Source organism: Penicillium coprophilum (genome assembly GCF_028826855.1).
Source record: "Penicillium coprophilum strain IBT 35676 chromosome Unknown utg000002l_segment0_segment1, whole genome shotgun sequence".
NCBI classification, from domain to species: Eukaryota; Fungi; Ascomycota; class Eurotiomycetes; order Eurotiales; family Aspergillaceae; genus Penicillium; species Penicillium coprophilum.
Genome location: NW_026622722.1, coordinates 1,742,887 through 1,770,874, shown reverse-complemented (window position 1 = coordinate 1,770,874; position 27,988 = coordinate 1,742,887). Strand labels below are relative to the sequence as shown.

At 48.4% G+C, this 27,988-nt stretch overlaps 12 protein-coding genes across 12 annotated transcripts; 6 read left to right on the top strand and 6 right to left on the bottom strand.

The window, feature by feature from the left end:
• Positions 1-1,352: 1,352 nt before the first annotated feature.
• N7500_002716 (HSP70/90 family co-chaperone CNS1) lies at positions 1,353-2,739 on the bottom strand (the record flags this gene model as incomplete). The annotated part of the gene is made up of 4 exons (XM_056673862.1): positions 1,353-2,068; positions 2,124-2,396; positions 2,458-2,608; positions 2,671-2,739. 4 exons carry the CDS (start codon positions 2,737-2,739, stop codon positions 1,353-1,355), a joined length of 1,209 nt encoding a protein of 402 aa, XP_056534387.1.
• Positions 2,740-3,531: 792 nt separating this feature from the next.
• Positions 3,532-4,742, top strand: N7500_002715 (3-isopropylmalate dehydrogenase; the record flags this gene model as incomplete). The annotated part of the gene is made up of 4 exons (XM_056673861.1): positions 3,532-4,003; positions 4,065-4,181; positions 4,234-4,489; positions 4,538-4,742. The coding sequence occupies 4 exons, from the start codon at positions 3,532-3,534 to the stop codon at positions 4,740-4,742; spliced, it is 1,050 nt and encodes a 349-aa protein (XP_056534386.1).
• A 345-nt stretch (positions 4,743-5,087) lies between these two features.
• N7500_002714 (uncharacterized protein) lies at positions 5,088-5,693 on the top strand (the record flags this gene model as incomplete). Its single annotated transcript, XM_056673860.1, has 1 exon — positions 5,088-5,693. The coding sequence occupies one exon, from the start codon at positions 5,088-5,090 to the stop codon at positions 5,691-5,693; it is 606 nt and encodes a 201-aa protein (XP_056534385.1).
• A 286-nt stretch (positions 5,694-5,979) lies between these two features.
• On the bottom strand, positions 5,980-6,159 carry N7500_002713 (uncharacterized protein; the record flags this gene model as incomplete). The annotated part of the gene is made up of 1 exon (XM_056673859.1): positions 5,980-6,159. The coding sequence occupies one exon, from the start codon at positions 6,157-6,159 to the stop codon at positions 5,980-5,982; it is 180 nt and encodes a 59-aa protein (XP_056534384.1).
• Positions 6,160-6,355: 196 nt separating this feature from the next.
• On the top strand, positions 6,356-7,379 carry N7500_002712 (peroxidase; the record flags this gene model as incomplete). The annotated part of the gene is made up of 2 exons (XM_056673858.1): positions 6,356-6,462; positions 6,572-7,379. The coding sequence occupies 2 exons, from the start codon at positions 6,356-6,358 to the stop codon at positions 7,377-7,379; spliced, it is 915 nt and encodes a 304-aa protein (XP_056534383.1).
• A 453-nt stretch (positions 7,380-7,832) lies between these two features.
• Positions 7,833-11,114, bottom strand: N7500_002711 (uncharacterized protein; the record flags this gene model as incomplete). The annotated part of the gene is made up of 1 exon (XM_056673857.1): positions 7,833-11,114. The coding sequence occupies one exon, from the start codon at positions 11,112-11,114 to the stop codon at positions 7,833-7,835; it is 3,282 nt and encodes a 1,093-aa protein (XP_056534382.1).
• A 1,112-nt stretch (positions 11,115-12,226) lies between these two features.
• N7500_002710 (40S ribosomal uS13 domain-containing protein) lies at positions 12,227-13,283 on the top strand (the record flags this gene model as incomplete). Its single annotated transcript, XM_056673856.1, has 3 exons — positions 12,227-12,380; positions 12,527-12,692; positions 12,889-13,283. Coding segments are annotated over 3 exons (618 nt in total), but the record flags the coding sequence as incomplete, so codon positions are not given.
• A 666-nt stretch (positions 13,284-13,949) lies between these two features.
• On the bottom strand, positions 13,950-15,652 carry cp3 (carboxypeptidase C PRC1; the record flags this gene model as incomplete). The annotated part of the gene is made up of 2 exons (XM_056673855.1): positions 13,950-15,115; positions 15,166-15,652. 2 exons carry the CDS (start codon positions 15,650-15,652, stop codon positions 13,950-13,952), a joined length of 1,653 nt encoding a protein of 550 aa, XP_056534380.1.
• A 631-nt stretch (positions 15,653-16,283) lies between these two features.
• N7500_002708 (guanine nucleotide exchange factor SDO1) lies at positions 16,284-17,358 on the top strand (the record flags this gene model as incomplete). The annotated part of the gene is made up of 2 exons (XM_056673854.1): positions 16,284-16,350; positions 16,409-17,358. The coding sequence occupies 2 exons, from the start codon at positions 16,284-16,286 to the stop codon at positions 17,356-17,358; spliced, it is 1,017 nt and encodes a 338-aa protein (XP_056534379.1).
• Positions 17,359-17,838: 480 nt separating this feature from the next.
• N7500_002707 (tryptophan synthase) lies at positions 17,839-19,128 on the bottom strand (the record flags this gene model as incomplete). The annotated part of the gene is made up of 1 exon (XM_056673853.1): positions 17,839-19,128. One exon carries the CDS (start codon positions 19,126-19,128, stop codon positions 17,839-17,841), a length of 1,290 nt encoding a protein of 429 aa, XP_056534378.1.
• A 3,897-nt stretch (positions 19,129-23,025) lies between these two features.
• N7500_002706 (uncharacterized protein) lies at positions 23,026-23,996 on the top strand (the record flags this gene model as incomplete). Its single annotated transcript, XM_056673852.1, has 3 exons — positions 23,026-23,085; positions 23,141-23,233; positions 23,286-23,996. 3 exons carry the CDS (start codon positions 23,026-23,028, stop codon positions 23,994-23,996), a joined length of 864 nt encoding a protein of 287 aa, XP_056534377.1.
• Positions 23,997-25,574: 1,578 nt separating this feature from the next.
• On the bottom strand, positions 25,575-26,270 carry N7500_002705 (uncharacterized protein; the record flags this gene model as incomplete). Its single annotated transcript, XM_056673851.1, has 2 exons — positions 25,575-25,888; positions 25,967-26,270. The coding sequence occupies 2 exons, from the start codon at positions 26,268-26,270 to the stop codon at positions 25,575-25,577; spliced, it is 618 nt and encodes a 205-aa protein (XP_056534376.1).
• Between the last annotated feature and the right edge of the window lie 1,718 nt (positions 26,271-27,988).

The window sequence follows — 27,988 nt, the reverse complement described above, 5'->3', positions numbered from 1 at the left end:
AAGGAATCGAAAGGATCAAGCTCCTTTTATATTCGGGGAACAATCGCGACAGCCAAATTGTCAGGGTGGACATTTTCAGCATCTACCCCAGCGCTCGGTAGTTTGGTCATTTGACGGGCCGATAGCCCGTGCCATAGTTGTCGCGGCCATTTGAAATAGTTAAATGGGTTTGGTCACTGCTTAGATGCCTAAAAGTGTGAATTCGTGCATGAAATTCATCACTTTAGCCTGGGAAATAGACTCGGGGACGCCACCTGATGAACATAAAGAAAAAAATAGAGCGATGACGGAGGAAACTCCGTATTTTCTTCACGGCAAAAGAAAAGGGGTGTCATATTCCCCATAGGGAATAGAGTGAAGCCGAAGAAAGGGCTAAAAGATGACCGGGTAAATGTCTCCACATAAATCCGGGGAATCTTCAAGTCAACTTCTCAACTCTTGGCTAAGCTTGGAAGTATGAGACCGTCGAATCAGAATCAGCTGATTCAGGGCCCGGGAGTGCACATGACAAGCATTCAGGCTATCCCCCTCTTTTCATGGAACATTAGCGCTGAGCATACAATCATGCAATCTCGTTCCTACTACCCGGCTCAATTGACCCATTAAAAACTGCAGAAGGGGGTTGAAGCTCCGGGAAATCCCTCGAACTGCCACACCTATTGATTTTCTAGGAAGAAACATAAGCTCTACTGCGACAGACATATTGTCGGCAATCGTCTTTCTTACAACATGTGCATGTGTGGCGGGGAACATCTAGCTTCAGCTACACTTCTAGGATTTTGTGCATATGAGCTAGGCATTATCGGCTATTGCCCTGGGCCGACTTCATCCGATATCCCAGAGTCCTTCCAAGATTTTCCACAACATCCGATGTGACCGTGTACACTGCATATTGATCATCAATCAGCGATGCAGTTTGTGATCCACATCGCATGGTCAAGGTCATTTCATAAAAGCTATGACAAATTTGCGTCAATACTAGGATATTTCCACTTAGGCTTAGGTATGTTGGACTATGATCAATGGCCCACTGGACCTTTTTCCTCCAGAGGAGACGGAAACCCCTCAATGATATCTATAAAAGTCTGAAAATGCATCTATGTACACAAGGCTGGCGCTTTTGAGGGGTATCAGATTTTATCACATCATGTTGATCCGTGGTAGGACCACAGGCCAGAGTCAACAGTGGTTAGTAACCACTGTCATAGCCAGATCCAGACCAGCAGGTCAATGGACAGGAGGGAAGACGCCCTTCCCATCGGTGTGATGATTTTGTGGACGCATATTCCATAGAAATGCACGGGATCGGTCGGAAGTTGATGAGCGGCGGCTTCATATGAGTGAGGAACCGCTCAGCCAGTCTTCCGAGCCTTCATCTCTGCAATGTATTTACCGGTCTTGGAGAGAGGCACAACATGGATGGTGACAATCTCATCCACAACTTCAACCTTACCACCGGAGAGAATTTGCAACAAAGGCAGCTTCTTGCCAGCCTTGATCAAACCACCAGTGACAGTCTGCATGAAGCATTCAACACCTTCAAGGGAGTACTCTTTCTTGGTGTCCCAAGGAAGGGGGAAGATGTACTCCAAGTGGTCCTCAATGGCGTTCATCTCTGAGAACGCCTTGATAAAGTCTGACTGGGCCTCCATAGGGTAGAGGAAAACGACCGGGAACTCGATTGTGCTTTCCGGCGAGAGAGGATCAGGGACGAGACGGATCTTGGCATCCTCCAGATCAGGAGGCTGTTCGGTTTTGCGGGTTCTGATCATACGGGCGCGCAGAGCTGTGCTGAGGACCATATTCTTCTTGCGCGCCGTTTCTTCTTCGGCTCTCTTTCTCGCGGCAGCACGCTCCAAAAGCGCCTTGCGCTCGGCAATCTTCTTGGCAGATTCCTGAAGAGCCTTACTCTCCGGGTCAATGGCCAATCCTCGGTTTACGGAATCTTCAGCCTCGGCGACCTTGTCTAACTTGAACAGTGCCAAGGAGGAGCGATAGAAGGCCTTCACGTTTCTGGGGTTGAACTTAAGAGCGGCAGCACAGTCGAGAGTACAAGAACGGTAGTTTCCTGTAGTTCAGATCTATTAGTAAATGTCTCGGGTAGCCAGGAAGATGAAACATACCTAGTTCCAAGTTGCACAATGCCCGGTTGATGTAAGACGCCTCCTCTAATTTGCGCAACAAGGCCGCCTCTTCCACGGGATCTTCAGGCGCCTCCCACTTATCAACCTTGGCGTGAATGACAGCAAGAGCTTTTGAGTAGAACTCTTTAGCGTCAATCCACTTGAGTTCCTGCACGGCTTCATTGCCTTGTCCCTTGAAGCTACTTGCAACCTCGCCCCTGGTACCCTCGTTCTGCAGAGCCTGGAGGGCATCTAGAAGCACATTTTCACCCTCTACAAACCGAGATCTATTAGTCAAATGAGACGACCATGTCTAGAGAATCATTCAACGTACTCTCGTCACCCGCATTCTCAATATCGGTCATGAACAAAGGAGTCTTGTTCATCATTGCCATCAACTCTTCCGACGAATGTGACTGAACGGCCGCAATGGCCGGGGGAAGTTCAGGTGCATTGGGATCGGTTTGGCGCGCCTTCAGTCCAGCCTCGTTGATCGGGAAGGGAATTTCGTTTGTAGGAGCAAAAAGTCAAACCCAGGCTGGGCAACCTCGGGTGGGGCATTGTTGAGGTTAAGCGCCTCATCGAAATCATCTGGAAGTTCTTCGATACGCGACATCTTGAGAGTTGGTCGCAGAAAAATGTATTGCGCTTGATTCGGAGATCGTCCAGATGCTTAGAAATGATGCCCGCAATGCAAACAGTGCAAACAAGAGGGGCCCTGATCCGCCCTAAGCCCTATTACCGGATTAGTCGGGATGCAAATTGAGACTCAAAGACGTAAGATTATCATTAAGTAAGAAGGAATGAATGGATCAAAACACAGGAGAGTACTACCGAAGTCCTGGAAGATTTTTGGGTCAAATCAAAATATTCCACGATGTACTGGACGTTTCTAGTCGGATAATTGCATGTGGAGAGCCATATAGTGCCTGAGGCCTCAACTTTTGATAGCCTTCTAAGGTTAGCAACCTATCAATTTGTTCCTTACTGTTTGGTTATCTTCCACTATATCTGCTTCACTATTGGAATAACGCTACCACAACACTTCTATACCAGAAAATATAGCATATATCCCCTATTTGCTACCAGGCAAGCTATTCTACTATGCAATGATAATACTAGCAGGCAGTGCTGGACACTCAGCCTCATTTTGTATACCATCTATATAGGCAATCCCCACAACTAACAGCTCCACAGAAATTAACCTACATGCCTCCTGGGTCCTGTGACAGATCTCCGCACATCGGAGGCTATGTCATCGGCGAAAAGCCGACCAAATGAAACCCCGCATCAGTCGGGTTAAAGACCGAGCTCCGATATAGGCCATACATAGCCCTGGGTGCTGATGGTATAAGAGTTGATTGATCTACCCCAAGTATTACGTTGAAGAACCAAGTACTATAGCATCATGGTCAAAATCTTCAACATCCTCGTCCTTCCCGGCGATGGCATCGGCCCGGAAATCATGGCCGAAGCCGTCAAGGTCCTGAAGGTGTTTGAGACACCCGAACGCAAATTTGAACTGCGCCAGGAGTTGATCGGAGGTTGCAGTATTGACGCTCATGGCAAGTCTGTGACCGAAGAAGTCAAGCAGGCAGCTCTGGACTCAGATGCAGTACTTTTCGCTGCAGTTGGAGGACCGAAATGGGATAATCAACGTCGGGGTCTTGATGGGCCTGAGGGAGGACTACTCCAGATACGAAAAGCTATGGATATCTATGCAAACCTACGCCCATGCTGCTCTACCTCCCCGAGTGCTTCTATTGCCAAGGAGTTCAGCCCGTTCAAGCACGAGGTTATCGAAGGTGTTGATTTCGTGGTTGTTCGTGAGAACTGTGGAGGTGCCTATTTCGGCCGCAAAGTCGAAGAAGAAACATATGGTGGGCTAGCCTGAGATCTAGCCGCAAATAAGTAACGAACTAATCTTTTCATCTTCTACAGCGATGGATGAATGGGGCTACTCCGAAGCCGAGATCCAACGCATTACCCGTCTATCCGCAGAAGTCGCACTGCGACACAACCCCCCCCTGGCCTTTGATTTCACTAGACAAGGCAAATGTACTGGCTTCTTCGCGACTGTGGCGTCGAGTAGTGGACAAAACCATGGCAGCCGAGTACCCGCAAGTGAAATTGGTGCACCAACTGGCGGACTCTGCGTCATTGATTCTAGCAACGAATCCACGATCCCTGAATGGCGTTATCCTGGCTGATAATACCTTCGGCGACATGATTTCTGACCAGGCTGGTTCTATTGTGGGTACCCTGGGTGTGTTGCCGAGTGCTAGTCTCAACGGTCTGCCTGGCGATAAGGCGCTGAAGACACGACCTTACGGGCTGTACGAGCCTACACATGGATCTGCTCCGACGTAAGTGCTAGAAAAAATGATGAGAAGGCTATTCTAACTCTATTATAGTATTGCGGGACAAAATATTGCCAACCCGGTTGCGATGATTCTCTGCGTCGCGCTTATGTTCCGATACTCTTTGAGCATGGAAGATGAGGCTCAGCGTGTGGAGGATGCGGTGCGCAAAGTCTTAGACTCAGGGATTCGGACGCCTGACCTTGGGGGTAAGGCTGGGACTAAAGAAGTGGGCGATGCGATTGTGTCTGCACTATAGAGTATAGTAGGAACGAATATATGATTTGACTACCTATGGATCAATGATTGCTTCAGAAGACAAAGCCAAAGCATATGTATCAAACGGGTGAATGAGAGAAGAAAGAGATCAAAGGCAATGTTTGTTAGTTGGAAACTGGGGTTGAAAGAAATTTAGATAATACATTACACGATTTCATAATTCTTCCAAGATTATAATTAGATTGACATATTCGTGGAGATTTCTATTCTCCTTCCATTCTTACCCCTACATATGTCTAAGATTCCACATCCGCTCCAGCCCAGAGGTTCTGCACCTCCACACAGTCCGCAAGACGAGTCTCTGACAAGAAATCACTCACTCAACATGTCATCCCAAAATGAGAGCATCCCGAACACCTCATCTACACCGGCGATGGCACCGCATGATTCAATCCAGATACCAAATACACCTGGATCCTGCGCTTTACGTCTCGAAAACCTAGTCAACCAAACCTCCGCCACGAAAGGCGAGCTGATGGCATCAATTGCGGCAGACATCTGCGCAACATTCATTAGCATCGCAAAGCACTCCGAAGAAGGCACACTACAAGCACAGCACACCGGAGTGATCGACAAGGTGATTCAAACTATCCGCGATACGGACGTGAAGCACCGACACATGCTCCATCGACAGGTGCGTCAGCTGAACAAAGAGAAGAAGTGGATACGGAAGAAGTATTCGCGGTTGGCTGGACAGGCAGATGGGTTGGGCCGCACGTATCAGACGAAGCTGCGGAAGCTGACGGTCTCACTACGAGAGGCGCGTGGGGAGGTGGCACGTCTACAAAGGGAGCGGGATATGTTGCGGGATTGCTTGAAGAAGAACGAGACCCCGAATGACAATGTCGATGGGGAGTTCGAGCTGGAGGCGGAAGAGGTTGATGGAGAATACGAGATTGCTGAGGACGGAGATGGAACTGTGAATAAGTAGATCTTTGATCTCAGTCTATCAGAATGTTTCCCAGTTGATTCTTTGTTTGCTTTGAGTTTCACGGGAAATATTCTCTTTGTTTGAGCTTGACTTTAAGCGCAAAAGAATTCTGACTTTTCTCAAATATGACACCCACGTCATCTGTATCCTGCAAGGAAAGCAGTAATAGGCGTCGGATTTGCTTATAACCATTAGAATGATATCTGAACCTCAAAAGTCAGCTTTTGAGTTCCGAGGTTTGAATCGGCATTTGATGGCGAATGTGATTTCATTTCCAGCGCTTGTTTCAGTTGATTATTGTCGTGCGAATTTCTTCAAATTTCAAATCTAGGCCATCGGAACTGATAAATGCGTCGGAAAATGTCGCCACAATCACAGAGTCAGATAGTGCATGTCGTCCAAGTCCAACCTCGGCATCTTCAATCGGCGCAGGCTGATTCGGCCCGCGGGATCCACCGACTTCCATGTGGAAAGTCTGGGGGGGTCCCTTTTTCTGCTTCTTTTCTGTTCCCTTTCTGTTCTTCTCTTACTTTTTCTCTTTCTGATCTTCAATCCTTTCACCTAATCCTCTTCCAAAGCTCCCATCTCGAAGCCGACGTCGAGTTTGTTCAATTTCTTCCCGAGAGATCTACCCCGGACCGCGTTATCGGCCGAAAGTAACAATGAGCACCCACGACTACGACGCCGTCCGCAAGGACATCACCGACATCTTACAGAAGCCCGGTTATGATGATGGCAGTGCTGGACCTGTCTTCGTTCGACTCGCATGGTAAGTAAATGTGGTTCTCAAAACCTTATCGTTTCCCGGTCGGGGCCCCGGATCACCGGCGGTGATAAGCCCTTTTCAACGCAAGGTCGCTGACAATAATTTCAAACAGGCACTCATCTGGTACATACGATGCCGAAACCGACACCGGTGGTTCCAACGGAGCCGGCATGCGGTACGAAGCCGAGGGCGGCGATCCCGCCAACGCTGGTCTGCAGCACGGACGGGCATTCCTAGAACCGATTAAAGAGAAGCATCCCTGGATCACCTACTCTGATCTGTGGACCCTGGCCGGTGTAGTGGCTATCAAGGAGCTTGGTGGACCCGATATCCCCTGGCAAGGCGGACGAACCGATCTGGTCGACGACAGCAAGCTGCCACCACGCGGACGACTGCCAGACGGAGCCCAGGGCGCCGACCACCTGCGCTTTATCTTCAACCGCATGGGATTCAATGACCAGGAGATCGTAGCGCTGTCGGGTGGACACAACCTAGGCCGGTGCCATGGCGACCGCAGTGGATTCGAGGGCCCGTGGGTGACCAACCCCACGCGATTCTCCAACTCTTTCTTCAAATTGCTGCTTCAGCTTGATTGGAAGCCTCGCAAGATGGCGTCGGGTAATACACAGTTTGTGTATGAGGATCCTGATGCCGAGGAGGATGAGGAGCCGTTGATGATGTTGCCGACTGATATGGCGCTCTCAACGGATCCGGCATTTGCTCCCTGGGTCAAGCGGTATGCCGATGATAAGGAGTTGTTCTTTGATCACTTCTCCAAGGTGTTTGCCAAGTTGATTGAACTTGGTATTCGACGTGATGCTCAGGGTGCCGTGACCAATACTGACGGTACTCTTGGTGGATATGTCTCGGCACCTAAGAAGAGCAACACTGCTACAGGCCCGCCCCGAGCGCGTCTGTAGAGTGGCATGTTTTGTTTTGTTTTGTTTTGGATTAATTCCCCACTTGGTAGATCTGGGACTGCAGAATGCAGGCTTTAGACGTGTAAATAGATCATAGAATGTGATTAAGATGAGTGTTGTACTGTGAAGTTGAGATTAGAAAGGAAAGGGGAAGTCTGGGAGTCCGGGGTAGTGCGGGGAAGTGTAGTGACAATGTAACATGACTTGCATTAATATACACAAGTATACAGTATACATTAAATACAGCAGACTTATGCATGTTAGCAGGTAATTATAGAATTGTACTATTAACATACATGTATATTGTACAGACTCGGGCCTCGGGTATATCAAATAAGAGTCCCCTGATTGGATAACTACAACATCCCGAGGTCAATGGTGTATATCGAATGAACTAGATGAACTAGATGAACTAGATGAAAAATAGATAAACATATTATATCATATTTCAGCTTAATCAACTTCGTCAACTTCATCTGTGTCGCTATCACCAGGCTTCCATGTTGGATCATTATCTTTCTTCCTCGAATTTCTCAACCCGGCTCTTCGTGATATCCTCGAATTCGGCCCTTCCTGGTTATTCTGTTCTTCCCGTGGTCTTTGCTCTTTGTAGTATTTCTCTTTCGCCCATTTAGGGTCTTTTTCGAGTAGTTCTTCACTTTTATCTTGCTTTTCCTGTTCCCTGTGTCTCTTGAGCTCGAGCCCCTTTTGTCTTTCCCGCTCCTCTTTCCTCTTTCGCTCAAGTTCTTGTCTTTTCTGCTCTTCTTTCTCCTTTCGGTCATGGTCCCGTTGCTTTTGCCTCTCTATTCGCTTTCGGTCGACTTCCTCGTTTCCCTCTCGCGACTCTTCCGAATCTGCATCACTATATCTCTTCCTCGAGCTGTATTCATATGTCTTTTTTTGTTGTAGGGCCTGCTTTTGCGTTGGACCTAGGATCTGCTTTGCCATAGCATAATTCTGCATCGCGGATCTCCTGAGTTTGTTACCGTGCGTACTGTCAAAATGTCGACCTCGAAGCCCAGACATGGTCTCCTCTACATCTAGCATGGTAGCATCTGACCATTCAGTGCCCCTGGAATTTCCCAGCTGGGGCGATTGAGGCGACATGGGCAGCTCGGGGAAATCCAACGCCCCTTCCTCACTAGGTAAACCTGAAGGCCACATCTCAGGATGCTGACCAAGCCAGTACGGGCTCTCCAGCATTGACTGAAATATATGGTTCTGGTTGTACTCCTCGGGTGCATCTTTATTAGTGTTCGATGGGTCCCCAGACCCTGACGAGATTAGCATTGAGGACAAGTCGAATTCCGGAGGTGTGGTGGTGGAGAAAAGAGATGGATCAAGGAGTGATGGATCAATAACTAATGGATCCATAATCGCCGGGTCAATGTAATCTTGGAGCACAGAGGGTACGGCAGGCTGTGTAGCGGCTGGTTTGGGGGGTGAGTCCGATCTTGCCCAGCTGGGGTTAAAGTTACTGAAGCGTTCGCCGTTGTGTGAAAGTATACGAGGCCATGGATCCGGCTGTCGTGGAGGATCTGATCGCTTCCAGGGAATGTGTTGTTCGAGAACATTCTTGTTCTCGAGCACGCAATTGCCCAGCTCAAGCATCGCGTTGTTGGCCTTTGTTAAAAGCTCGGTGGTAGGATTCATGATGCGCTCATAGAAAAGGAGAGGAATAGCGTTACGGTGGAACCATTCGGGGGGCACTTTCTCTTCCGGTTGAAATGCTGGGATTCCCCCGATCATAACCCCGGAATTGATTTGGCTGTCGTACATCATGATATTTCCATCGTCTTTCTCGCCTCGTTTTGTATCTGTCCAGAATAAACGAGCATGAGATTCATTGTTATAGATACCTCCAAGCCAACGATAGTGTGCAACCTGTTGCTTGTCCTCATAGTCTATATAATTGAACTTGAGATTCTCCGTATGATTTCGAATTCGCGTCTTGATATCAGAAGTTATCACCAGACGCAGCGGGAGTTGACCAATCTTTCGTTCCCCAATGACTCCCATCGGATCACCACACTTATCGCATTTGAAAGACTTGCGTGAGTAGAAACATCGCTCGATCAGCACATGTAGATCTACTCCGTTTTCATCACCTGCCAGATAGCCCGGCAAAATGCAGGACCCTTGATGGGAATTATAGAACGGAGTGCCGAACTGACATTGGCAAGGGGTCACTCGCTCAACGTGGTGATAGCGAAACTGAGCGAAGCTTTTTGTGGCCACTGACCATACTGCCCAAGGAGGAATTGGTTCTCCCATCTTCAAGCCGCTTGAGCTATCGATAAACATCTGGAGCCACTCGTCACGCACAAATATAGAGGTCTTATCATCGAAAGTCTCCCAGCTCGCCATGGTCACTTCAATGAATGCTTTTTCGAGAGTTGTGAACTCAGCTGCCCGATTGTGTGCGCGATCTATCTTGGTACAACCGGCATCGAGTAGCATTGCCGCTACAATAACGGCATCCGTGGCACAAGACATTGCATTCCAGATAGGGCCACGGCCCCGCACTGGGAACGTAGTGCCATTTGGATCCCAATCAAAAGTCAAGGGCGATAATCTTACAGTCGCCGTGGTGGGGAATGATCCAAGTTTCATTGAGAGCAGATCGTTGTAGGACTGGGCGGTCCCGAGACGAACAGGTTTGTCCATAGACGGAATACTGGGATCGCGGTCCAAATCAGCATACACAATCTGCATCACAGCTCGTTCTATGGCGTCTGTAATTTTTCGCGTGTTGACCGGGCGTGAGGGTTTTGGGACAATGGGGCTCAGTTGGTGCTTCCCAATGGGGGCCACTTTAGATGAAGGTGCCAGACTAGGCATCCAGGTGAAAGTTGTGATGTCTTCAGCAGCAAAGACAGGTTCTTGAAATGGTGGGGTGGGAGAACGAGGGCGACCTCGGTAAGCAGGGGCACCGGGAGAAATTTGTCTCGGACGCTTGCTACGAGGTTCCTTATCTTCATCTGCACCCCGTTTTTCGCCTGGTGCAGGGCCTGGTAGCTTCGTTCCTGGGGGATCGGTCAGGGAATAGGCTGGTGTGAATTCGACTCCTGGGTTCATGTGTTGTAGCAGATTGATACGAAGAAATTCGTCTTTCTGGACTTCGAGTGTTGGCGCCGGAGGTGGGGGAGGTGGAGGTGGTGTGAACAAGCTGTCAGCTGAGTACATATACTGTTGAACAAGGTAGTCGGGCATGTCTGGCGGCGCGTCCATGGGGCGTATATACGCATTCATGATATGTGTGCTCACATCCGGCGCAGTATTGTACCACCTACTGAGTGGCTTTGGGCGCGGTTCAAGGTCATATTTCAAGAGTCGTGGCCCACTATCTCGGTTAACATTGAGCATTTCTATCCAAGTCTTCGGACGATGGCGTTCCTGCATATAGTATATGAGCTTGAACAGAAGCATCTGTTGAGACCTAAGAGTTGGCCTCTTTCTCGTCGTGGTGGGTGTCTTGTGCGATTCCTCATAATGAATCCCCCAGAAGTAATGCTTTAACAAAACTTGTAACTGTGGAAGCCTTAAGGCACGACTGTGACCCTCTGCAATAGCTTTGAACTTGACATTGAAATGTGACCAGTCATCGGGTGGATTGGGAAGACGTGTAAAGTCGTAAAGAGGCAATGGCGGCGGTGGATGCTCGAGATCCTCCGGCTTCAATGGGAAATCGGAAAGGGGAGGAATCTCCAGAGGAGAAGAGTAAGGATTACTCATCTTGACGTCCTGGCAGTGAAGGTATCAAGGTCTAGAGAATTGCCACGATGGGCTCAATCAAGAGCGGTATTCTGATATTGGGTTGTCCTATATTTGAGGAGCTTGGAGACCATCAACGAAAGGGCGAAACGGTGCGGACCAAGCGCTTTAATGGACAACGAGGAACATCCATTGTCCAACATGCCGGCTTGAATGCCATCTTTGGGAACCGAAAGAAATAGGTTGGCTTATTGTAGGTAGTAAGCATGAGATGAAAGAACAACTCGAGCGCCCCCAATTGAATACCTGTGGTAGCATCTTGTTTCTTGATAAACAAAGCATGTGGATTCCAGGCCAGGTTCAGCAATCCAAACAAGATTAGGGCCAGGGCAGCATGAGCGTCGGGGAATTCTATATTTGTCACATTAGCCTGTAGTTTCTTGGTTGAGGTTGGACCCAGATATCAAAGAAACCGGTAAAAATAGACAACGACTTTTGATATCAACGCCAGTAGGGTTCTGATATTCCTTTCACAAAACAAAGAACATGAGCTTCATCAAGAATCTTTGAATCACATCAAGTTCGCATAGATCGAGGCCCCAGATCAGGTGGTACGAGATGTTGTGGCCATGTCATCTTGTTTGGGCGAGGGTAAGCCTGGTCCAATTCTAGAAATGCCGAATAGTGCGGAAGCGAGTAGTATCAAGGCAGGATTCCCTGGTGTGTCTCCCGAAGCTAGGAGACTCGACACTTCTCTCATTATCGGACCTGAAAAAAATGCATGAACCAAGTATTGTATGGGCCTACGGGTGCCATAGATTTGGAGACGCGATCGAATCACTCAATTAAAGATAGGAAAAAAACCAAAAAGGATACGTGGATCAAAGGGCTGATGCCGCCACAGAGAAACCACTATATGAACTTCTAAAAAGATTATTCGAAGCACAAAGAGACACTTCGAAAGTGGCTGACAACTCCAAGAATTGGGTTCGTCACAGTTTCAGGTCGAGGAAAACAAAGCCGTCTGTCAGGGCTTCAGGTAAAATACGCGTAAGTAACACACCACATTACCGGAATCTAACAGTGAGATATATGGTCATGTGATCTCACATGATCTGCTCTAAACTTCTAGCCTCTTTAGGTCTAGCCCCGAACAAGCGAGCCCTCGTCCGAATAAGGTTAGCGCCCCAATTACCCGATCCCACAAGCAAAGTCACTCAGTTGGACTTCCTCTCTCCATCCCTCTGTCGACAACCCATCGCGATCCTCGCCCATCGCCCATCATGTGTACGTGACGACCCCTCCTTTCAATCTGAGACCATTCTATGATCTACAACCACGAATTTGCCAAAAGAAAAAGAGCAGGAAACGATGGCAGAGACGACAGTTCTCGAAATTGAATGTTGGCTAACATGTGGATTTCTCGATAACAGCGCTCGTGACCGGCGAGAAGACGAACTTCCAGTTCATCTTGCGTCTGCTCAACACCAATGTTGACGGCAAGCAGAAGATCATGTACGCGCTGACCCAGATCAAGGGTGTCGGTCGCCGTTACTCCAACCTGGTCTGCAAGAAGGCCGATGTCGACCTCACCAAGCGGTACGTTCGCCACAACCCCCATCGAATATCCAATCATTCCCATGCATCTGTTATCGGAGGAGACCTTGAAAGAGACAATGGCGCAGTCTGGACCTGAATCGACACACGGACTATATAGAGCCGGGGAATATCGCACAACAATCGCAAAAAAAAAAATTCTACAAGACCAGCAAAGCTGACAAGACACTTTATATAGTGCTGGTGAGCTCACCACCGAAGAGCTCGAGCGTATCGTGACCATCCTCCAGACCCCCACTCAGTACAAGATCCCCTCGTGGTTCCTCAACAGACAGCGCGACATCACCGATGGCAAGGACACCCAGGTTGTCTCCAACGGTCTTGACTCCAAGCTCCGTGAGGATCTTGAGCGCCTCAAGAAGATCCGCTCCCACCGTGGTCTGCGTCACTACTGGGGCCTCCGCGTCCGTGGTCAACACACCAAGACCACTGGCCGCCGCGGTCGCACCGTCGGTGTCAGCAAGAAGAAGGGCTAAATTATTCTGTTCGTTTTTTTGCCGGGGGTTCTTGGAGGGATTCCGTTATTTCCGGTGTGTTTCTATGGGCAGCACTCGTGGGATCTTTTCCCCGCTGGGCTGGACATGATCCAGTTCAAAAAATTGAAAATGAACCATACCAATGAAATGACCCGATCTCTTTGATTCATGTACTTTGCTCTTGGCCTTGGGTTCAATGGGATCATCAGCTGTGCATCAAGATGCCAACTCGATGATCCTGTCTGACTCCTCGGCCCTCGTAGGGTAGTATGTCTTGCAAGACTCTGTGGTATGCCTCGGAGAATACCTTGCTGTGGGGAAGATGTCCTAGACCGTCAGTGTGGAATAAGGCCGACGCCACTCGATCAATACTCTGGGGTATTCATATCTATATTTGTGCCTATCTACGCCTATCAGAACACACCCTCACCCATCGATGGATGCCCGTACACGCTACGCACAATGTTACCTACATCCCAAGCTTCATTACGTAGTATACATATACTCTTTAGAATTGTTAATCATTCGATGTTCAAGTCTATCCAAGATTGATTGAATTCAAAGTTGCCTATTTGTATATAATTAGCCAAAGCCAAACCACCCAACATCAGAAGGAGCACAGATGACCAAGTATGCGGCCATTCTTAATTTCCCAGTGTTAGGTGTCAAATTGTACGCAAATAATCAGTCACAAGATCAATAAAACGCAGTGTAATGATGAGTTCATCAACGCATCGTATCATAGTGGAACTCGGTCGAGTGTTTAAAACCACTCACCACCGAGCCAGCGGTTAAAGAACTCCAGACTAGACTCGGGCTGGTCCATAGGAACCATGTGGCCACCGCCGAAGATACGCATAAAGGTGAAGTTGCCGTGGGACTTGATCTGACCGATCTTCTTGCCAACGTGCTCGTTCTGCACAATCTTGAGGTCCTCAAGCTCAGCGGAAGCGAACTCCTTCTGACCGGGCCATTCAAGAGCCTCGGACCAGGCCTTATTACCAAGCCAGTTGCAGATGAAATCAGCATCACCGGCGTAGATGAGGATGGGGATCTGCTCAAGCAGACCGGGCACGAGGCGGTGGTAAGGCTTGAACCAATCGCCATTGAAGAGGAAGTTACGGTTGATGTCGAAGTTGCATGAGTCGTAGCCATCGACCTCAGCACCGACAGCCTCGCGCACGCTCGCCTGGCTGAGGTACTCGCTGACGTAGCCCATGCCCTTGTAGCACAGGTTGCTCTCATCCTCGCACTTGCCGCGAACATCGTAAACGTTCTGGCCGGTACGCTGATAGGGGCCAAGCATGGCATTGTTGCAGTAGATCGAGGCGGGGACGCAAACCCAAGGGCTCTCGCTGTTGTAGCAGGACTGGATCATGCTTTGGCAACGGCCAAGGGAGTTGTCCATGGACTGGCAGGTGCTCTCATCCAGAACAGCGGGGTAGCCACCCTCACCGCAGGCCATGGGACGGTAGTACTCGTACTGAGTAAGACCGTCGGTGAGACCATTACCGATGAGAACAGACTTGAGGTTGATGTTGCGCTTCTTGTGGGAGAGAATCTCCGAAGCCATGACAGGGATGTAGTGGCCAGCGTATGACTCGCCAGCAATGTGGAAGTCCTGTGTAGCGTACTGGGGGAATTGTTTGAAGAACAATGTGAGGAGAGCATAGACGTCCTTGGCAGCAGCAACAGTGTCGCTGACGGAGGACCCACTGTAGGAGTAGCCGACATTGATGGGCTGGTCCAGGAAGATCACAGAGGCATTGTTATTCCACGAGAAATCATTGTAGATAGGCTTGATATTAGCACCGATAGAGCTGGGTCCAAGTTCCATGAAAAGTCCGGTGAGGGACGAGCAGCCGGGACCGCCGTTCAGCCACAGGACAACGGGGTCGTTCTTGGGGTCATTGCGAGACTCGAAGAACCCTTTGGGATGTTAGATAAATTCTAAAGAATAAGAAGATTCTCAAACTCACAGTAAAACAGGTGCTTGTCGTTCTCGTCGTCATCCAGGTAACCACTGTACTGCTTAACACCAGGATCGATGCCGAGGGCACTGGGGTCAACCTCCTTGGCGCGGAGGTTGTAAGCTTCCAGCCTGCCATCAACCTCACGCTCCTTGGTGCCCTCAGAACCGGTGACCCAGATGTCTTGAACATCGGCGCCACTGACATGGTAATCCCAGTGCGAGTCAGGGCGGCGGGTGTGCTTCTTGGGTAGGGAAAGCAAGGGAGCGCTTTCCATGGATTCGGGGAAGTAATTAGAGACTTCCTCCCAGAGTTGACGAGCCTCGCCAGAAAGAGACTTGAACTGGTCCTGGAGGTGCTGCAGGGGCTTCAATGCATCCGCACCCTTCTGGACCAGGTTCTCCGCATTCTCCCTGTGATCTCCCAGGACCTGCTGGAAGGATGGGGCAGCAGCCGAAGCAGCTCCCGCCCAGAGAGTGGCAGACAGGACTCTCATTGCAAATTGTGTTTGGGCTTCACAGCAATAGTGATGCTAATGATGAGTTATTGATGAGGAGCGGGTACCTTGGGGTCTGGAGTCAGGCACCTCTTATCAGTAACCGCTTGCGGAAATGGCACTCAAATGAACCAAAGGAGATAATCACCTACACTTTCAAGATACCACAAGATAAAATGATAATTGAAATGAAGCTGAAGAGTTCGATGAAGCAAGACGATGATGTCCTGGCTTGTGAGATGAGGAGAAGCAGGTCCCAAGGGCCGATGACGCCGGGGTCGGTCGATAAGCAGAGGCGGGCCAATCAGGTGAGCGCTGTGGCCCAAGAGGGGGCCTGAGCGGGCCCAAGGTCGGATGATTCAGCATGAGTCACGGGATTCCCGAGTCACGGGATCCAATTACCTTGGCTGGAGGGGCACGAGCTTGTCGATTAAGCCTTTTTGGGTAGATTTCCTGACGCAAATCAACTTTTGATAGTCCAAACTCAGTCTACATATACTCCTTCGATCAGGACAGTGTCATCCATTTGGAAATATTCAAAAACATATCCGTGAATTAGCGCCACACTTCCTGGTGTCTGATTTTTCTTACATATTGATGCCATCAGCCCCCAGCGGCTTCACACACCAAAATGCCTATCAACCAACCCTCCAACCAGATCAAATTCACCAATGTGTCGGTAGTCCGACTAAAGAAGGGTACGCATCTATTTTATCTATGTTGCTGTAATCTTTCTAAATTCTTATCTCAATTTAGGCAAGAAGCGCTTCGAACTCGCCTGTTACAAAAACAAACTACTCGAATACCGTTCCGGGGCTGAAAAAGATCTCGATAATGTCCTCCAAGTCCCCACCGTGTTTCTCTCCGTCTCCAAAGCACAAACCGCTCCTTCAGCAGAACTAGCAAAGGCCTTCGGCACCGGTACGCCTCGAGAGGAAATTCTCCAAGAGATCCTCCGCAAAGGCGAAGTGCAAGTCGGCGAGCGTGAGCGCAAAGACATCCTCGAGCGCGTGGAGAAAGAAGTACTGGATATCGTATCAGGTCGACTAGTCGACCCCTCAACCAAGCGCGTGTACACAACTGGAATGATCCACAAGGCGTTGGATCAACTAACCGCCGCCAGCGGACAACAACAGACCCAAACGAGTGGGGAGGCGAATGGAGATGGCGAGGAGAAACCCTCTCAGCCGAAAAAGCCCCTCTGGACAGGAGTTTCGGCTACCCGCTCGGCGAAGAGTCAAGCGTTGGATGCCATGAAGGCTCTCATTGCCTGGCAGCCTATCCCCGTTATGCGGGCTCGCATGCGTCTTCGTGTGACATGTCCAGTGTCCCTGCTGAAGCAGTCTGTCAAGACTGCTCCTGGTGCTGCGTCGAATAAAGAGAAGGATGCCCCCTCCGGTGGCTCAAAGAACAACAAGAAGGGGAATAAGGGATCTAAGAAGTCTGCGAAGAGGGACGATTCAGACATTGAGGCTGGTCAGTCTGATGTGGAAGCTGCGCCTAAGGCCCCGAGCACCGTGAAGGATAAGATCATGGCCTTTATTGAATCGATTGAATCGCAAGAAGTTGTTGGCGGAGATGAATGGGAGATTGTTGGATTTGCTGAGCCTGGTGCATTCAAGGGATTGAATGAACTGGTGAGTAATGAGACTCGCGGAAGAGGCCGGGTTGAGGTTTTGGACATGTCGGTCACCCATGAGGATTGAGTTATGACGTTTGATTTACGGGGCTTTGCTGTACATGATGTACCGATATGACTGATGACAAAAAGTAAAAAAGCACTTTCGAATATACCGGATTTTGATATACCATCTCATTCTGTCTTAGGGCAATGCGTTACAACATAGGGGTGAAGAAAGTACATTATGGGAAAAGCAAATACGAGTGGCAAGTCAAACAAGGACATCCTACGGGGAAGGAAAACATACATGGCACTAGGCACAGCTTTTAAAAAAAGTCATCCAATATAGTAGAGCGTCTCTAAAAAAAAGGCAAGGATCTCAAGCAAAATAGCCTTGGAGCATGTCATTTGAGGAACTCAGTATGATACAGTAACACGTCTAGGGTATAGACAAATGAATCCCAGAAACCCAACGCCGTGAATGTAAATGAGAGAGATCTGGGGTATTCCCAACAAAGAAGAAAGCAATTATATCATGACTCGTATTTTGTGCTCCTAGAGCAACTCAGATATCCAACCCACGTATGCCAATTTTATCACATCCAGTCACCATCAAAACCAAATTCTTACCAGGACCAAGCTCTCTAGCGAGATCGAGTGCCTTGGCTACCGCGTGACTCGAGTCAAGACCAGGCAAGATCCCCTCATGGTGCTGAAGGGTTCTAAATCCATCCAGGGCAACTGCGTCGGTAGCCGTGGAAATTTCAATTCGGCCAGAGTCCTTCCAATGAGCCACTTCAGGCCCCACGGTGGACAGATTCATGTCTGGTGAAATAGAATGCGAATCAAGGATCTGGCCATCATCATTTTGGAGTAAGAGAGTACGAGCACCTTGGAGTACCCCAAGCCCACCGTCTGTCAGGGCAGCGGCCTTCGCGGCTTCCACGCCAACCAGACGAATAGATGAATCGTAGAGGAACGGTCTGAAGAGACCAATTGCGCCGCTACCACTACCAATGGCAGTGATGAGGGCATCCGGGTGGCGACCTACTGCCTCGTGCATTTGGGCTGCAACCTCCTCGCCTAGAAGGGCTTGGAACGTGCGAGCTAGGGTTGGCAGGGGGCTGGGACCCACAGGGCTACCCATGAGGTAGTACGCAGATTCGTGATTGCAGACTGCATACCGCAGTGCTTCTGTGATAGCAGCGCGTAGACTGCCCATACCGGAGGTTGTGCGAGTCGTCAGAACCTTAGCGCCGAGCGACTTCATTACGAGCACGTCCTGCTCCTGGACACTAGCGTCATCCGCACCCATAACAACCACACACCTCAATCCTAGACGTGCGCACATTGCAGCGGTGAAGTTTCCATGTTTGGCTGAGGCGCAATCCGTGACGATCTCGGAGCGGCCCATCCGGCGAGCTAGTAGGAGCTGGCCGATGATGTTGCGGGTCTTATGGCTGCCATATTCGTTCTTATCCTCGCGTTTCAGCCAGATGGTAGCCCCTCCCGCCAAGTTGGTTAACTTCCCGGCCATGTACAATGGTGTGACCTGAGCACGCTGGAACGTGGCATATTCTTCCCAGAACGAAGGGTCTGAGACGGTGGCCTCGAAGAATGATGTCAGCTCGTATAGGAATCCCATTATTGATTCAGGGGCAAACCTGCCCCCGTAGGGACCATAGCCGTCGAATGTAACCTGTGGGGCCCGCAGTCTGCCATCTGGCTGCAGGATGGGAGTATACGGTGTGATGATGTTCAATCTCGATGTGGAAGTAGTCTTGGCAGGCGTTTCGGGGGTGTGTAAAAGTGTTGTCAATGCCGATTGATACTGTGGTCGCTCTGGTTTCGCCATCTGAGGCACCTGTTGACTCAGTTTGGGTGCTATTGCAGCTCGAGAGAGAAACTGAAGGAGTCCTGGACTGTACGCTGGCACGCCCTGGGCAGGGACTAGGAATTCGTGCTTGTGCAATCGTTCTGCCAGCAGGTCTTAAGCGAATGGATTCTTCCGCATTTTCCGAGCCATGTGTAGTAGAATCAGTGGCTTCACATGATTTGGAGGAGGAAAAGCAAAGAAACCGGCGCAGAGAGCGAAGCATGATGGGTGTTTTTATCAGATGACAGTAGAGATTGAGTTGATGTCTTTATGAAGTGACTTATAAACAAAAGATGGAGAGCCGTAAAGCATAAAAAGATTTGAGTCTTGACTTATTCAGACCATGCTATGGAAGTTAGGGCATGGTACCGGTGGGCGAGAGGTGCATTAAGTACAATGTCTATAGAAGTTACTGCCTAAGGTACTCCGTATGTGGACATCTTTCAGGTCGTCAGGCCAATTGAACAGAAAGTTCAATATAGTCGCACTGTCTTTCTTGGCCAACCAGGATATCCGACTGGCTGTTCTAGCTTCTTTCACCTGTGAGTGGAGAACAGTTGGACATGTAAGTATATGGCCGGTATTGTGAGATTACGTATGGACTAGTTAGACCGTAAATGAGTCGTACAGAAAATCTATATGCAGCTGACTGTAAATATAGTTGATCTATTCTTACAAATGAAATGATATGCTACATACTGGGAGCGTCAAAATCCTTTCCAAGAACTGAAGATCTGACAGGCTAAGCCGTAGGCTTTCAATATCTCCTGAAATGAAAGCAAGATGGCCTCAGATCAAGTCAGAGGCAAGATTTGCTCAATTTCATACCCAGGTGTTCCATACATTAACCATGTAAAAGATAGTTGCGGCAATCAGGGCTCACCGACATCACTCCTCATACTGGTAGCAAACGCACCCAATCATCATACTTCCCGAGGTCGATTGCTTCCTACTCTGTAAATCCTTTGTCTGAAAAGCTGCTATCAGTAAACAGGCTAGAATACTCTGTACAAAGTCAGAATGGTTCAACCACCATTCCGGATATGGAATAAGCGAAATGCCTCTAGATGCAATGAACCGCAGCGGTGACAGCAGTGGGACTCAATACCTAGCGTAGCGCCAATGATGTACTGAGCCCCAATTTCTTATGATCACATTCCACATCGCAATTGAGGCGTGCAAATTTGCACGGATTCAGCTCCTTTTGGCATCAAACCTCATAATGTTGATTGTGAATGCGATTGGGGGCCTCCCAAGGCAGAGTCCTCTATATGCCGTGTCACTCCATCTGCACTATCCCAATAGTCTTGTTGGTGTTTCACAAAGCGAGCCTTATCTCAGGCTACATTCAAATCCATGTGGATTTTTCCAGCTCCCGCTCCACGTGTGCCCGTTGCTATGTCTTTCAGACTCGATTCATAGAATGAATATTACTTGAAAATGAGACTGAGAAGTACAGGGGTATGAATCGGACAGGTCGTATCTGTCTTTCGTGATATACTTCGCTAATGGACTTGGGGGTCGTGTTCATTCAATCTCTTTCAGCCACCCGAGGACATCTTTCAACTACACTTTCTGCTTTCTTTCAACAAACTTTACATTTTCAATTAGTACAGAGTTATACCTCGGAAATTATTGGGGAACTTGCATCGCGATGAAAACCACAATTGAGTTCTATCATTGGCACATTGGACATTGCTCCTACGAGCATGAATGTGGGTGATCTGAGCTCAGTGGCAGTCCTTGGCTAGGTCGCTTTCAAAGGTCGCACTAAAATATTCAATTTACGTGTCAGGCATCATAAATCCTTGATAGACGCAGATTTCCAAGGAGCGTGCCGGACGTGCTGTTAAGATATAAAGGATTAGGCCTGATCACTTGGCGCCAAACCATGACATCAAAGGTGCTTGGAGCCGCAAGGCACAATTTACTCCCAAAAATTGGATGTCTTTTCAATGATAGATTGTTTTGGGGGAAATAGTCACCCTTACACCAATTGAAGCGTACTTGCCCTTAGCCAAGTACCAACATCTCAGGTCAGATGTTCGTTACTGGACAAGAGGGCCCGTTCCATGCCCGTGGTCATTTTGAGAAGACATCAACAATACTATAGATAAAGAACTGTCCATATCTGCACTAATTCCTGGCTTGAGCGCAGTACCATATTGTTTAAGTCCGAATCAAACCATTCATCATCCAAAAGCTGCTGAGCTGAAGGTCTGCCCCAAGGGCCAAGCTTCATGATCTTTGGGATAAAGCTCTTATCATGATTTGAGACTTCCTGTTCCAAGATTTGGGCGAAGGGTTTCTGTTTGCCGTGGAGATCTCCCATGATCTGCATGAGGGTCTTTAGAGTATCGGGGTTTGCGATCCCCTGGTATGAAATAGGGAACGAACCGACAAATTGGCATTGTTTTGTAATGATTTCCTGGCACGGCCGTGGTGATATTAGGTGGGTTCTGTACTGTGGCGTTACCTATCATGTTGGTGGTGTGGTTGATATAACCTCCAGGGGGGCTATACATTTGGGCCATGATCAGCATATTATGGCACGGTAAATTGGGGATAAGAAGAGGAAGACGAATGATAACCTCCCCGACGCAAACCACATAGTTAATATAGTTGACACCATTCTGACACAGAGCATTGAAATTAGAATTACAGGCCAGGAACTGCGGAATTGTGACATTGGACAGGCCACTGACCACATAGTCACAGGTGCCGGTCAACTGCCACACACGAGTCTCGCACTATGGGGGGACAGACAGAGTATGATTGACCACTGGGGAGACCCAGTTCAGGCAGTATAGATCCAGGTTTCTCAAATAGAGCAGACTGTACGTGAACACATTGAGGGCCTGGGCCACCGAGTTGCAAGTATCCTCGACTAACACTTCGTATGAACCCCTGCAACTCGATGCCATGGGATTTATGACGGCCGTCGCGTTCAGCGCATATTTCGTTGGATTGGCGTAGCTGTAAGTAGTCGCAGTACAGCTGGTTGTCGGCGACGCATAGTTCTGTGCCACACAATCATTATGTCCGAAGGGACTAGCCAGTGCCAGGCCGAGCCCGCCCAACCAGCAGTCCGAGCACAACTGGCTCGTTGCGAGAGGCTGGTTTGACTATGAGACCACGAGAATATCGCAGTACTAACCCGTGGTACTGTCTGTCCGGCAGGACAACTCGTTGGCACTGGCGTCCAAGCGAAGAATGCTGGAAGATGTGTCTGTTTGAAGTGCAAATAAGAGTTTCTTCACCTGCAATGATGGAGGTCAATGTTCGAGCGACGCTCGGGTAGACCAGTCTTGCGAATGGGTCATGCAAAGTCTGGCTCAAAGAGCAAGCGAGCTGGTCACTATGATCATGATGACAGTGGCCCTTTGGATGTTGCTTCAAGCCAAAGCTGCACCAGTTCCATTATGATGTGCATCTGCAAATACTTCCCTAACGCCAGAATTAAAAGGAGCGAGCAACTAACCTAGGAAGATATTTAATATCACGAGTCAATTCCTTGACTTTCCTGCCTTTCCCTTCAAAAAGTGACATACTCCGAAGGCGTGGTAATACACAGAAGGCGGATTTTTTCGCGATGGACTGCCATTACAATGAGCCGTCGAGCAATTATGAAGCTCAAAGGAAGATAAAACACTCATTTTAGCGAAATACAAAGTCCTTCTGATTTGCTTATTGCCAGTCAAGGCAGTGACGTCGCGCCATGGACCTTGAGTTCTGTAGCCTAAATGGACCTAGTCTTCCCTGCCTTTTTTCTTTTCTTTCTCGTATCTCCTGACACCTCCCTTCACCCTTATTTCTCCCATTTTGTGCAAGTTCTCCATCAATTCAAAACATAGCCCTCTCAATTCAAAATACAAAATGGTCGAAGATATCGACATTGTGCCATTCGGTCACCTGCCTTTCGATTTCCATATTATGGTAAATCTTCCAGAGCGACAAAAAGCCCCGATAGAGGCCACTGATATTGTAATAGGAAAAATGGGATCCCAATTCACCTCTTACAAAAACCCAACAGTTTCGTGCCCTTGTTGAGTCTTGGACTCGGCTTGGAAAACCTGCCCGCAATGTAACCGTTTGGACCCCACCTTTCCTAGGGATCAACGCTAATGAAGAAGTAGAAATACCCAGACGGTGATGACCTGCTTCCCGAGGAAATCCCTCCACATGTACCTCAAGATCTTCTGTCAGATGAAGATCGTGCTGTGAGTGGTCAGACAACAAGATTACTCTGGATTCGGACATGGTACGGGCAGAGAGATGATCAGGCAAGCCAGGATACTGCTGATGCCGATTACAATCGTCTCCACATGGTCGTGTTTGGGGATGGAGTATTAGAAGATGCATGTCTAGGGCAAGAGTGTATCTTCGACAACAAAGAAGAGTTTGGCCCTGGTAGTATCACTATGCCTGATGGGGATACTAATTCCGATTTCGTGGATGGAATCGCGTGCGGGACGCCAGGCTCTGTGCCATCATATATGATCACGGCGCTGATGCACAGACCAGATATGCTTGATGGTCTGTCGCGTCGCGATTGGCCTGCGGCGTGGTATGAGGAACCAGATGTGCTAGAAAAGTTTCAGTCTATTATGGTTATTGTCGCCGATCGCAAGGCGTGTGAAGAAGGATGGGTGTTGCTATTAGCTCCGAACCACAGGGGGGAGATCCTTCCCTTCAGAATCCGTGAAAGGGCAGCTTGGGTGTATCAACAGATTCTTAACTTCATGGAGGGTCAGAACTTAGAGGAGAATACTACGGACCCCGATCAGGATGTGGAATTTTATATGCGTGAAAACCCCGATGGCTGGGCTCCTGATAGCGTTCTCTGAATTTATGTTTACTTGCTAGTAGAGGTACAGTGAAATATTTGTGAAAAATGGTTTCATTGACCATGTTTCCCAAAGAAGTAAGATGGGCAGTAAGATAAAAAAATGCTGTAGCTAGGATAGAAACATCTTACATTCCATCTTTTCAATATATGCAGTGTGCAAAATTGGAATATATCTACCAAAGCGGCATATTATCTACACATCTCCCCAGGGCTGTATGTTGTATGTTTATACCTGTTTTCAGTGTCCAAATCCGTGAACGGAGCGGCTCCGCCTTCCCCCTGCCCATTACCCGGATTTTGGCGACTGGCGGGTCCCGTATATCGTAACAAGAGATCATGGTAATAGTGATCCAATTTGTAGAAGATACTTCCATAAATTAAGGACGAAAGTATAAAGGATCAGAAATATACTGAGTGAAATTGGCAGCAAGATACATCCATAGACAATGGAAAGCAGCGTGTGATTCTGCTGGTCCATACCGCTATCTACAATCATGTGATTGGGCACGTGATGATTTGGAACATGAGCGATGAAGCACTCCATTTCTTTTCAGAGTAAGGTATTGTACGAACTCTGTGTTGTCAAATAGCTAAAAAGCAGGGCTATAGGAGCCCTGTTAAAGTGAGCAAGTCCCAAAAGTTGTAAGCGCGGCCTAAACTCTGATATATATATGTACATATATTGTCTTCTATCCATCTCCTCAAGATTAGCATCACAACAATAAAACAGCCTCACAACAAAGTTATCTAAGCTCAACATAACAGGGGTGATCCCACTGAAAATCTGGGCGGACATCGTTTCCAACCACTGAAAAACCCGTGATAAAATGGTCGATCATACGAACCATTACCGGAATAGAGCGATGTGCACTCTTAGTGCGGGGGAAGAAAGCTTGGCTTTAAGGCGGGGGGATTCTTCGAGAAGAGATATACGATCTAGAGCGATCTATGGAGTAGAGCATGCGTTGTACCTTTTTGCATTTAATTGTTTTGGAGTTTACAGTTCAGGGGAGCCAAATAACGTTGAGGTGGAAGACCAAAAAATATATCTGGAACGACGTTCTAATTTTTCTCTAGACCTTGTAAAAGAGACATTCGCAACGTGTATATCGTGATAAGAGCAATGGCTCACGAAGCCGGGGATGGGTTGGAACCATAGCATAGGGGTCAACAGACCATACCGTAAAAAAAAAAGAAAAAATTAAACAAACAGCCTAAAAGCAAAAATCCTTAACGGGTATACGCTCAATGCAAAATGCAGACAGATATGAGGGAATGACCATCGCCGACCGATAATCCTCGACATCTAGTGAGGAGTGACTCGGTTGGTGATAAAGAGGAAACGGCGTGCCAGTGCGCCATGGCAGGGATGGTGGACATCGATACTCAAGGTATCGGAAAAGCGATGTCCGACCGTCCCAAGAAATCCGAAAACCGAAAAAAGGGTTGAATAAATAAAAGACATCGAGTCTTGAGGAATGGAAGGGATGATTCAATAAAGGGAACAATCTCCTGGATGTGAAGAAAGTAGGTTGGAGATAAAAGACGAATCAGGTGAAAAGATCAGGTGCAGAGATCAGCCACAGACCTGGATGGCGACCAAGGCGCGAGCTAGATCCTCGGGGGAGAAAGGAAGGTGCTTTCTGGCGGACACGACGCACGGGGACATAGCGGGCGAGACGGCGCGGACGAGGGGCGATGAATAGCGGATTGACTCCTTCAGAACGAACTTCTGATCCTTATCCTCCGGAATCTCGTATATAGAGCCCTCATTGATAAGGGTCATCATCGAGCCACTGTAGCTGGAGGGGTTGAGGATGGTGGAGGACTGAGAGCCGGAGTCAGCAGCGCGTGGCGAAGATTCCGCAGGGGCCTCTGGATTGGGGTCGGCTATCGAAGAAAAAAACAGGTTAGAATTGAATTTTTTTTTTCCTGGTGAATACTTCGATTCGGGCTGGAAATGCGTACCTGGATCGACATTGGCTGCATCATCCGGAGACACCGAGTCGTCTGTATCGGAGGAGCGGGAGTAACCGTAACCCTCACAAGGATCAGAGGGCGAGACGGAAAGTTCGAATGAACGAGTTCGTTCGACCATTGCACCCTCAAAGGACCAAGCGGCTAGGCTTTTTTGGTGGGCACGGTCGAATGGACCACGGAATTTAGAAGGTGGACATTCGTGTCGTCTGTAATATTCGATCTTGGGTTTTCCGTCGTTTTTGGATTTGGAGTTGGAGCGGAACACCCGCTTGACCTTCTCGCGGAACGTCATATTGGAGAGAAAAAGAATTGTGAACAGGGAATATTCAAGATTCAGATTCAAAGAAGTTCAGAGATCAATGCGGGCGGTTCCTAGTGAAGATGGCCTCAGTGCATACCACTTCCAGATTGAGAACGGGTGTGCAAGCACGAAGAGCGGGGGTTTTGTATCAGGAACCGCTTTATCATTCTATGAGAATACAGGAAACATAGAGAGGAGAGGGTCAAAGTCGAGAGTAAAGGAAAAGTGAATGTAAGAGGAGGGATAAGTGGGAATTATAGTCGTAAACGTGGATGCAACGGCAAGAGATAAGGTGGGATTCCCCAGAACCATCTCCGGTCCATATCCGGTGAAGACATTGGGGGCAAATTGACCAAGGCCTCTAATGGTGGAGTCTAGGCGAACACTATGACATTATTCTCCGTTTGCTTTCCAAGGTACTATATTATACTTGAAAAGTCCTTGGATCTACGTAGTCTCATTATCGACGGAGTCCTCCGTAGACTGGCCTCCGTATATACTCGGTGTAAGCGACATTAATCGGTGCCCCGAGCAATATTGACCCATTTACTCCGAGATACGACCGAGTCTGGAACACACTGCACTTCCAGAATATTTGTGCACATACAACCATAGTAGAGTAGCGAACTGGGATCTCCCCGAGTTCTAAAGGGAAAACGGAACGATCATCCCCAACTGTAAGTGGCGTACTGCATCGAAGGCTTCCAGAAAACGATTGTCAGCCTCACAGTTACATCATCCATTTTGGCCGTAAGACGATGTGGTAATGCCAACACACCAGCGGGAATAAACCGGAAACAGTGTGGATCCGATTGTGCCCCGCTTGCCGATTTTGCCGTTTGTGCCGGCCGAAACATGGTCATGGATCATACTGCACAGTTTGGCTGTCTTGTACATAGCAAGGCCGGCTGGCCCAATGGCAAGGCGCTTGACTACGAATCAAGAGATTGCAGGTTCGATCCCTGCGTCGGTCAACTAAATTTTTTGTTTTTTGCTCACTTTTGTTGCTCTGTTCGTAAACAACCTATCTATGAACAACGTATTTTTGGCACATTGCAATATCATATATGATGACCTCATAATTTAAGATCAAAGACAGAGTTGTTATTATTTGACATCCTATATATGCACGAAATCACGCCTCAATCCACTACTGCGCAGTAGATATATGTCCGGTGGGGGGGGAACAGTCTGACTCCATTGGAGCCTTTGAAAGCCATAGATCTTGCATGGTACTCATTTGACTCATTCGACTATTTATATATTTTTATCATTACTATTTTCGTCTTTAATTGTGATATTCTCCAATTGTTTCAGAGATGATGTAATCGCCGTTTCCCAGGTGGCTTCTCCACGAAGGAAGTAGTCTCCGGTAAGTCAAGGATACATAGGATACTACCTTAGTCTTTGCGCCTTTCCCCAGATAATCCTTGAGCTCCTGACTGCCCCGACCACCCTACCCTGATTACCCCTGAACGGCCCCTAGTCGTGCAAGGCACAACCCTATTTACCCGATGCAGAATGTTAGGGCTGGCCCAAGCTCACACGATGGAACTATGAAAGAGACATCGCATGCGGAGGAATGTAAAGTAAAACAGAAAAGAGAAAGGAATTTGATTCTTTGATTCAGCGATTTTAAAAAACCCATCTGAATCTAATAATAACTACCTAAGTACCAAAAGCCCAGGGAAAAAAAAAGGAATAATTTG